The 10740-nt window shown below is 33.3% G+C and overlaps 1 protein-coding gene across 1 annotated transcript; it reads left to right on the top strand.

Moving 5' to 3' along the window:
• The first annotated feature begins 1338 nt into the window (after positions 1-1338).
• LOC122311630 (myrcene synthase, chloroplastic-like) lies at positions 1339-4075 on the top strand. Its single transcript, XM_043126249.1, has 7 exons — positions 1339-1599; positions 1718-1997; positions 2097-2475; positions 2619-2837; positions 3040-3178; positions 3281-3529; positions 3664-4075. Exons 1-7 carry the CDS (start codon positions 1342-1344, stop codon positions 3961-3963), a joined length of 1824 nt encoding a protein of 607 aa, XP_042982183.1. The 5' UTR covers positions 1339-1341; the 3' UTR covers positions 3964-4075.
• Positions 4076-10740: the final 6665 nt, after the last annotated feature.

Here is a 10740-nt window from a genome sequence, read left to right as displayed (position 1 = left end):
CAATTTGTGAATTATTTGTAAAATAAGCATTTGATCTCAAAATTCAACGTGCAAATAATAAATAAGGTAGGCAAAGATACTGAATACTAATCATATATATCTTAATATTGTACGATGATTTTTCATTATATTAAACTTAATAAGTGCATGTTTAGGATGCCGTAGGAAATATATCTTATAGTTTTAGGACTTAGATCTTATAACGTAATTAATAAGTTCTATTATTAAAAAGTTATTTATTATTTGTTAATTATGTATTTAAAACACTTTCAAACATGTTACGTTTGTTTGGAAATAAATTAAAAAAGTGATTTCTGATCTAAAAATTACGATTATTTGAATTTTTAAAGATCGTGATTAAAAGTTTAAAAGTTAAAATTATCTTAAAGTTGTATGGGCATTTTCGTCTATTGACAGTATTTTTAAAATTCAAATTATATTTCGCATTATTCGGAAAAGTATGTTTGACGTACTTTTTAGCTTATTTGAGATTAAAAGTACTTTAATATCATGTAACAGAAAAAAAACTTAATTTTTCCATTAAAGAATTTTTAAGACTAGTTAATCACCTTTTAAGAGTCCTACTGCAATCCCAAACAAATCCTAATGCTTAATTTGGATATAGAAACAGTTTTATCTCATTTCATCATTATAATTTTTTTAAAATTTCACATAAAATATAATAAACAATTCAATATTTTCAAAATTTAAAATAATAATAATAAAAAATAAAAATATTTTATTTAACTTTCAACTTTTATAATCTAAAATCATTTAACCTCATCACACTATCAAAACTACACCTTATAATTAACACATCATGTATCATGCCGCAAGCAGCGAGCTACCGACCTAGCCGGCCTATAGATGCGTGCCTGCAATATTGTCATCTAATTATAAACTTTTCCCAGTCAGTGAATAATGCTGATTGCTGAATACAGATATACACTGATCGATTAAGTGGCTTGGAAACGATATTCACGTGCACGTATAGTCTTCTATATATTCTGTTTCTTTTTTGTTGCATATATAGAGACAAACCCACTGCATTATATTAATAGACATCTATCTTTTTAACTTTAAAATATATTGATCTTTCTCCACCACGCTTACTTTATCAGATAAAGAGGCGGAAAATTAGTTCATCTAGCTCACGTGACTAATCCATTAATTTTAACGGGAATAATGCATAAGAAATCAACCATTAAGTTGATGTGGTCGAACGAGCTGTAATTATTAAACTTACACGTTTATGTGATGCATGACAGCCTCGATCGGGAGGCATATCTATAAAGGCACAAATCTAGAGTACCCTTGTAAGATTAAGCCAGCCTTTTTTCAATGGATCTTCACCTTCTTGCTTCACTCCCTTCTACCAATTTCACAAGAGTACTGCTGCCATCTAAAACTCCCATCTCCCGGCAGTTTGTAACATCCAGATCAGCTAGAGGCAGTACTAGTACTGTCCCTAGTGCTTTTAAAAGCAAGGTCACTAATGAAATCTCAAGCAATTCTAATGGTGTTGTTCGACGATCTGCGAATTACGAACCTCCCATTTGGCAATATGATTACATCCAATCCTTGAGAAGCGAATATGCGGTACATTAATTTGTCATCGGTTTTATTGTTAATTTATATGTCTTTGCAGTGTTTGTAATTAGCTATTGTTTGACTGATTAGTTCTTGTCTAATTACAACGAATTTGAGTTTCCTGCAGGAAGAATCATGTACCGGACAAATTGAGATGTTGAAGGAAGAGGTGAGGATAATGCTTCGCAAGGTAGTTGATCCTTTACTACAACTTGAGCTGATTGATAACCTGCAAAGGCTTGGATTATCTTATCACTTTCGGAGTGATATTAGAGTGATCTTGGAAAGTATATACACTAATATTACTAGTTATCAAGGTGCTGATATCATGTGCAAGAAAGAGAGTTTATACTCCTCCGCTCTTCAATTTAGACTACTAAGACAACACGGATATAACATGCCACAAGGTAAGCAAAATATTACAACTAGAAAATGCTTTGGAATAATTGAAACACATTTACTCGCCAAGTAATGGCTTGATCGTAATTAATCTTTGTTTATATCAGAGATTTTCAATTGCTTCAAGAATGAGTTTGGATGTTTCGAGCCAAGTCTTTGTGATGATATCAAAGGAATTCTATGCTTGTATGAAGCCTCATTTCTTTTGATAGAAGGTGAAAGTATCTTGGACGAAGCAAGAGACTTTGCAACTAAAACACTCGAAGAGTTTGTCGAACTAAACAAAGATCAAAACAACCTCTATGCTATGGTGAGCCATGCCCTCGAGCTTCCACTACATTGGAGGATGATAAGATTGGAAGCTAGGTGGTTCATTGATCTATATAGGAGTAGGGAAGATATGAACCCTATTTTGCTTGAGCTAGCTGAATTAGACTTCAACATGGTACAAGCAGTCCACCAAGAAGATCTAAAACAAATGTCAACGTAAAAAACATGAGTATCCCTATTTTATAACTTGGATCTTAGCCTTATTGAGCTGATTTACTTGACACGATTAGAAAGGAAATGACATGCATCACTTTTATTCTAAAATTGATTTTTTTTTTTTTTTTTTGAGTAATATAAAGTTGGTGGAGAAGCACTGGTCTTGGAGAAAATTTGAGCTTTGCGAGGGATAGGTTGATGGAAAATTTCCTATGGACAGTGGGAGTATCATTTCAGCCTGAGTTTGGATATAATAGGAGAATGCTAACAAAAGTCAATTCACTAATCACAACAATAGATGATGTATATGATGTATATGGCACTTTGGAGGAACTTGAGCTCTTCACAGATGCTGTTGAAAGGTTTGTGTTAATGAAAACATTGTGTGTGTGTGTGTGTGTGGGTGTGTGTATGTTTTTTTTGTTTGTTTTGGTGTGTGTGTGTGTGTTTTTTTTGTTTGTTTTGGTGGGTGTGTGTGTTTGTTGGGTGTTGTGGGGCGGGGGGGAGGGGAGGGGATGTCTTACCATTGACATAATGACTTAAATGTAATCTTTGTGGTTTCAGATGGGATACAAATGCAATGGAACAACTTCCTTATTACATGCAAATGTGTTTCCTTTCTCTCCACAATTCTATCAATGAATTGGCTTTCGACACACTCAAGCAGAAAGGATTGAACAATGTTCGATATCTTAAAAAAGCAGTAAGACCTTGACTTCCAAATTCTATCATCATTCTTCCCCAACATTTCTTTTTCCAAGTATCATACTTCCCCTATCTCATTGCTCCACTAAATATATTTCAGTGGGTAGATTTATGCAAATCTTATATGTTGGAGGCAAGATGGTACTACAGCGGATATACACCAAGCTTTCAAGAATATATTGAAAATGCATGGGTTTCAATATCAGCACCAGTTATATTGGTTCATGCTTATTTTTCAGTCACAAATCCAATAACAAAGGAAGCCTTGGGTTGTTGGGAAGAGTATTCGAATATAGTTCGTTGGTCATCAATGATTTTACGACTTGCAGATGATCTCGGAACATCTATGGTATACAAACCATGCTATCCTTAAGAATTTTATCAAGGTTTTTTGGACTACTTCACATGAACACATAGGCTAACACACATATCTATATATATATTTGTTTTTTTTTATTATTTATTTATTTATTTTTAATTCAGGATGAGTTAGAGAGAGGTGATGTTCTTAAATCGATCCAATGTTATATGAATGATACCGGTGCTAGTGAAGAAGTTGCTCGTGAGTACATAAGATCTTTGATTAGTACAACTTGGAAGAAGTTTAATGAAGAACGCGCTGCCAATTCTCCCTTCTCAGAACCATTTGTTGAGATTGCAATGAACCTTGCAAGGATGGCCCAATGCATGTACGAGCATGGAGATGGGCATGGTATTGGAAACCATGAAACTAAGGATCGTGTGTTAGCATTGCTGATTCATCCCATTTCTCTATGTAAGTAACAACAACCTTTGGCGTACTACGTACCTATGTCAAAGTTATGTCAGATATATTACACTAGCATTTACGGTCTAGCTCCTTGCAGAAATAAAAGATGGACGTGTTAGATTGAAATTTGCTTGTTTGGTTATATATATTTAGACATTTGAATTCAAAGTAGATCATCTGTATATTCCATATATATATATATATGTAGGTATGTATAATATAATATAAAGATGATTTTTTCATCTTTTGGTAGGGACCAATCCTCCTTTTTCTCAATTATATATACAAAAATTTAACAACCAACGCGGGCTTGTGGTAAGAGGATCTGGCCCATGCAAATCCCAAATGGGCTCTAACAGCTGGCCGTTATGCCCAGAAACTTCACAATCACTCAATTCATGGACCCACTTTAAAGTTTGAAACATCATTCTCCTGCAAGTGAGTGTATACAACATCAATATGCCATCAACCAATAACTACCAAATTTATTGCTTAACATCAAAATTATCAACCTGCAAACTCCATGCAGGTGCGCATATATATATATAGTGTATGTACCAATCCCTTACTACACACAGTACTGCCTTTTTTTTTTTACTACAGAGATTCTATTATTACCTTAACTTTAAGTACGTACCCATCATAGATATCATCTCCCATACTCGGTCCTACGGAGTTGTTTTTATTCTAATCCGTAGTTTAATTCAGAAATTGTAAAGAAAAATAGATAATATATAATTTCATCTCAAATGATATAAAAATCTGTTCAATAAACAGTAACTCGCTATTTTCTAAGCAGATTTTATTTATTAAATTTAGCATGACATAATACATGATATATGCCTTCCTGTTATGAAACTAAAAGAGAAATGATATTATAAGAAAAAGACATTATGAAACTAAAAGAGAAATGATATTACAAGAGAAAGATGTTATGAAACTAAAAGAGAAATGATATCGCAAGAGAAAGAGTTGTTATTCAATAATGAAAACCTTCAACTTATACAAGTGAATAATACATATATATAGGAGTACAAAGGCGGTTTATGTATAGTTTAAGTTATAATTGATGGCTAGGGGCAGTCATAATTGAATAAGTTTTAAGGATGATCATATTTGACGGCTAAGAGCGGTCATAATTGACGGCTAAAGATGGTTTTAATTGATAACTAAATATGGTCTTAATTGATGGCTAAAAATGGTCATACAAATCGATTCATAACACTTCCCATTTGGATGACCATACATAAAGAATATGTCTCGTTAAAATCTTATCAAGGAAAAATCCAGTGGGAAAAAACCAATGGCGAAGGAAAAAAGTATAACATTCATGTGTACCGCCAAGTGCTTTAAGATTGCCTTATTAAAACCTTGTAAAAGAAAACTCAAGGGGAAAAAACCTTAGCGAAGGAAAAAGAGTACAATCAGCACTATTTTTCAAAATATTTACTCCCCCTGAAAAGTGCATTATGATGGGTTTTGAAGTATTCGCATTCCAATATTCTGGACAATCTTCTTAAATTTTATAGTTGGTAATGCTTTAGTGAATAAATCTGCCAGATTATTACTTGATCGTATCTGCTTGACATTAATTTCACATTTTTCTCATGAATTGCAATGATCTCTAAGTAATTTGAAGATGTAGTAGATAGTGTTTGCTTGACAGATCTCCATGATATAGCAGAATTTTCATAAGTAAATACATATCTAGTTTGAGATCTATCTTTGTGTGGATCTGAAAGATAACCTGCATCTGCATATTCAACTAATTGTGGACTTGATTCATGTCTTCGAGTTAGTGCAGAACTATATATTACAAGTAAATTAACTGAAAATACAATATCAAGCCGACTGCAATTTGCAAGATACATTAGGGCTCCAATTGCACTGAGATAAGGTATTTAAGAATCAAGAATTTCTTCATCGTCTTCACAAGGATGAAATGGATCTTTCTGCACATCAAGTGATCGAACAATCATTGGAATACTCAGGGGATGAGTTTTGTCCATATAAAAGTGCTTGAAGACTTTATAGTGAAAGGTCTTTGCGTTGATGCATCTCAATATTGTGTACCAATTCTTTAAATAATGCAATTGATAATGTTTTGTTAAACAAATTTACCATATTGATTCAATATCGTTTTAACATTAAATTCACTATTCTTATGGAGTTGTGCTCTTCTGGAGTTCTTGTGAATAACATATTTAGTGGAGAACTTATCAAAGTTAAGCTGCCAACTTCCATATTCAACAAAAACGATGGCTACCTTTTTAGACCAGACAAGCACCGCTGGATTTTACAGCTCTTTTGGAGCTGTTAGGCGTCGCAGGGCTATGATGTTACATCTCTTGTCTCTTATAGAGAGATGCTTCACTAGAGACGCTGTGAAACAATAGAGATGCTTTATCCTTCCTTTTACTCATCTGAGGATGTTGCGCTTATGATAGGAGCAGAGATTCTTTTTCTGGAAGAAGTTATTCTGATGTCGTTTCAGAATAAAGATTTCTTAATGCTCAATATTCTACCTCTGTTACAACCATATCTTGGAGGTTATTAGCTTAAGTGAATGAGGTCAACCAACTCAACAATCAAATATCTTAATTGCGTTAGAAACTCTCTTGAAGAGTCGTAAGAATAGGAAACTGAAGGAGGAGAATAAGGTGCTAAAATAGTATGCCTGTGATTTTTAGGCACGTATAAAGGATCTGGAAAGAGAATGAGCTCAAATATAGGATTAGTAGCAAAGGATATTTGAAGAAGTTCAAAGGCTTAGAGAATAAGAATAAGTTACATTTAATCTTACCATAGATATCTGAAAAAGTCCAACTTCTAAAAGAGTAGGGGCAAGCTGCTTTTAATTTTACGGCCTATAAAATAACTGTAGGATATATGTGTTTAGCGTATCCTCTATCAATATATATAATTTGTCTTGCTTTCATAATTTTCTCTATAAAGAAATATTCAGCTTATCTATATTCGCATCCTATCTTCTTCACTTTCTGTAATTAGTCTGCATTCTTACTCTGTAATCTTTTTTTGCATTCTTACTCTGCAATGACCCAGCAATCTTCTTGTGACCAATATATGAGGTATTCTACACCTCTTTCACCAATTATTTCTCCTTCTACCATAGGTGCTATAATGCAATATAAAAATTATCTGACTAATAAGTCAGATGATGATGCTATCTACGAGCTTGTGAGTCTCGGTACCCGATACTCATCAACCATTGCTACATTTTCTCAGCGATTACAATCCAAAACTTGTGAGGTTGACAAATTCAATAAGAAAATTTCTATTCTTCAGCGACTTCTTCTGGAGTCCAACATAAAGTTAGGAGCAATAAAGCAAGATAATAGGAATTTAAAATCCTTACTTGACTCTTCTTTCTGATTGCCTACTCCTTTAGATAAGGATGCCATGCAAATTTATGAAGAGCAAGATCGTTTAAAGAATGAGGCGAATAGCCTTAAATTTCTGTAATTTTGTTTCGAAATAATAAAATAATATTTCACAAATATTCACGTTGTGTTTCTATCTTCTGGTAGATGTCCTGTGTGTTTCATTTTATTTCTCTTTTAATAATGCACATTTCTTACAAAACTGTAATATGAATCTGAAATACTAATTGCATTTAAGAGATGGTATTTCAAAACTAATAATTTCATTTATCTCCCCCTCGAAGCCAAAATGGTTTTTGATTTATATTTCAAATATGTGTAGTTTTCATTAGCTCTTCTGGAGCCTCAATAACATTTAAATCATTTATATAAACTGCAATAAAAGCTAATCTAGATACTAAAAATATATGAAAAATAGCTTGTTCCACATGCATTTGGATTGTTTTAGATCATATAAAGATTTTTGAAATTTGATAGAATAAGTACTTCAGGACTATATGTTTCATGCATTTTATATCTAGTGATCCATATAAATATGCAGTTAATCATACATATCCAAACTCTCGATAACTATCAAGCTAATAAAAACCTCAATATAATTTCATCAACTTCAAAAGCATATTTTATTTCTGGGATAAATCGACTCGTGATTTATTTATCATATTTTCATTTCCTTTATACAAATATCCATTGGCATTCAACAAGCATCACCTTTTAGGTGTTTGGACTACAAGTTCATATGATCACATTTTACTAGTGATATCAATTCTGCAGAAATTATTTCTTTCTAATTTGGCTAATATTTTTACGTCGGTATTTTTCGACGGTTCTTGGCTCACTTTCTTTATTACCTCTGGTAATGTCAAGTGCCATCTTATATGAAAATATGTTGTCGACAACGGCTTTATTTCTATAAAGAATTTCTCCAATACTTATGAAATGTATCGAGATATCGTAATTTGCAAATACATGTCCCTCTTCAAGGGAAGACATTTCATGAAAACCTCTTCAGGAGTTACTCTTCAGGAGCTTTTATTATGAGAGAATTTTGTATAGAAAGTTTGGATGTATTTTATTGTTTGTTTTGTAGGTATGGCATCTTCAGGAGCACCAATTTCTTTTCTTTATACTTTTCTCTTCCGGGATGCTTTATTTTTTGTATCAATAAGTTTCCCACGCTTTTAGACATTTCTTATGTTCATTAGACTGTTAAATTTCTTAATTGTTCTACGAGAACTTAATCATCGCTGGGATTTTAACAGTTAGAATATGAGATATTTTTATCTTATTATTTCCACGAATTAATTATCATATGAACTTCTAGTTCACCTATTGACAGGTGTAAAACTGCAAGTGCACAGTATCGTAATTTTATATTAAAGTAATAAGAAGAGTATCGTACTCAGGGATTAGTACTTTACGTTTGCCAAATACCAAAATTATACTAAACTTGATTTTATCTAGAGGAATCACTAAGATTTTTTTGTAGTTGCAATTTAAACTAGATCAACTCAAAGAAAAATGTGCAAAGGAAATAACACTGACGTTCGAAGATCAAATCAATGGCAAGAAAACTTCTAGGAAATCGATTTCACCTACTTCTTCACTATGCTTTTCTCATCCAGCTAATTTAATTTAAATCTCTTTTGTCTATTAGCAAATCTCTAATTCATCCAAAAGCCTCTTTCGATAGTCAATTGGAATTGACTCTTGGTTATCAATTCACACGAGAATATGCAAATTCAATAATCAAGAACGCAATAAGACCAATGATTTAATTACTACATAGGTTCATACAAGTCTTTCGATCTCTATACTTACCTATGCTGAAATATCCAAGATCTATCCTATGATTCTCTCTTTCGATAGCAAATCACAAGATTACTTATCATCTAATCAATGGCCAGTTAATTAGAAGCAATAAATTCAGAATAAATTAGATAAACAAAGAGATAATTGCATTAAATTAGCATAGACAATCAAGCATAGTTCGGAAATAAGTTACATCGTTTTCCTAGAATGAAGAAAATTTAGCTCATGCTAGAAATGGAATTCAACATAAACGAATTCATCATAATTGTTCTGAGAAGATGGGAAGAAAATAAACACTGAAAAATCCTCCTTGTAGCCTCAACTCGTCGTCAAAAGCTCAAGGGAACGATTTAACGCTTTTCTCTCGTCCGTGCTCGTGTATGATTCCAACGTACGTGCAATAATTGGAATTCCCTCTTCAAAAATAGATGATTTGAATCCCTCTAGCTATGTTTTTCTCTCCCAAGAAGTGTTCTCCAGTCAAAACTCGCGGCCCTAGAGTGAAAAATTGCTTTTATATGGTCTCACGGCGGAAAACCTAAAATCTGTCAAAGTACGATGTTCGCTCGAGTGGGGTGTCGAGCGCACATCGAGCGTTTGACTTTGTCTGATTTCGCTCGAACATCCTGTCGAGCGCACGTCGAGCGTTCGACTCTGCCTGATTTCGCTCGAGCGGCCAATGTCTCCGCTCGAGCGATCTTTGTTTTTCAGCAATCCGCTCGAGCGGCAGTCGAGCGTTTGAATCTGCCTGAATTCGCTCGAGCGGCCAAAAGCCTCCGCTCGAGCAAACTTGTAAAATCTGCAATATGAAATTTTGCAAGTCATCAATTACCCCCAAACTTACAACTTTGTTTGTCCTCAAACAAAAAAGAAAAGCAAATGATAGTTTAGGCAATATCGATTCAACCCGAAAGAGAAGTATCATCACTCACCAAGCTTTTATGAATTTAGATTTCATCTCTAGTATCTTACTCTTTTAACATCAAAGATGGCAGGAAAATCAATCAAAAATTTTGCAATTTGTCAAGCAAGAGTTAGGCGTTTACTTCAACCTAAAGCTAAGACCTTGAGTGTGTGTGTGATATAGTCAATTTAACCTCAAACTACTTGCAAACTCAGATAAAAGTAGAACAACCAAAATCAAAAGAATTCTCTTAAAACTTAACTCCATAAGTCCAATTTTCAGAAATCATCTCCACTAATGTAGTCAACACCAAAATCAGAGATCAAAAGGTCTTTAATAAGGTTGTAATGATAGGCCAAAGGGCGAGGGTTAAGAAAGAACTGGATATGGAAAATTAAATCAAACTGGGAAAATACTTAGTGAAAAGAACATTAAAAGAGAAACTCACATGATTCAAATTATAGCTCTTTCTTGACAATATGCTAATACTTGTGGCATTATTATTGCTGTAATCAATGATGTAATACCAACACTTCTCTTAACAAAATCTGAGGTAATTCACACTCCGCTTAGCGACTTCTTTTTCTTTTTCTTTCTCTTTTCTTCTTCTTCTACTACTTTTTTTTTTTCGTCAATCACTTCCTTTCTTCTTCTTTTTCTTCTTCTTCTTCTTT

The sequence above is a fragment of the Carya illinoinensis genome, chromosome 5 (assembly GCF_018687715.1).
Source record: "Carya illinoinensis cultivar Pawnee chromosome 5, C.illinoinensisPawnee_v1, whole genome shotgun sequence".
NCBI classification, from domain to species: domain Eukaryota; kingdom Viridiplantae; phylum Streptophyta; class Magnoliopsida; order Fagales; family Juglandaceae; genus Carya; species Carya illinoinensis.
The sequence above is the reverse complement of the archived record's forward strand: the minus strand, read 5'-3'. Positions and strand labels throughout refer to the sequence as shown.

Bases quoted from the DNA above. Each gene is read 5' to 3' on its own strand.
- LOC122311630 (XM_043126249.1), top strand. From the start codon at position 1,342: ATGGATCTTCACCTTCTTGCTTCACTCCCTTCTACCAATTTCACAAGA. The intron at 3,179-3,280 runs GTAAGACCTTGA...AATATATTTCAG, and splicing joins TTCGATATCTTAAAAAAGCA to TGGGTAGATTTATGCAAATC. The intron at 3,530-3,663 runs GTATACAAACCA...TTTTTAATTCAG, and splicing joins ATGATCTCGGAACATCTATG to GATGAGTTAGAGAGAGGTGA.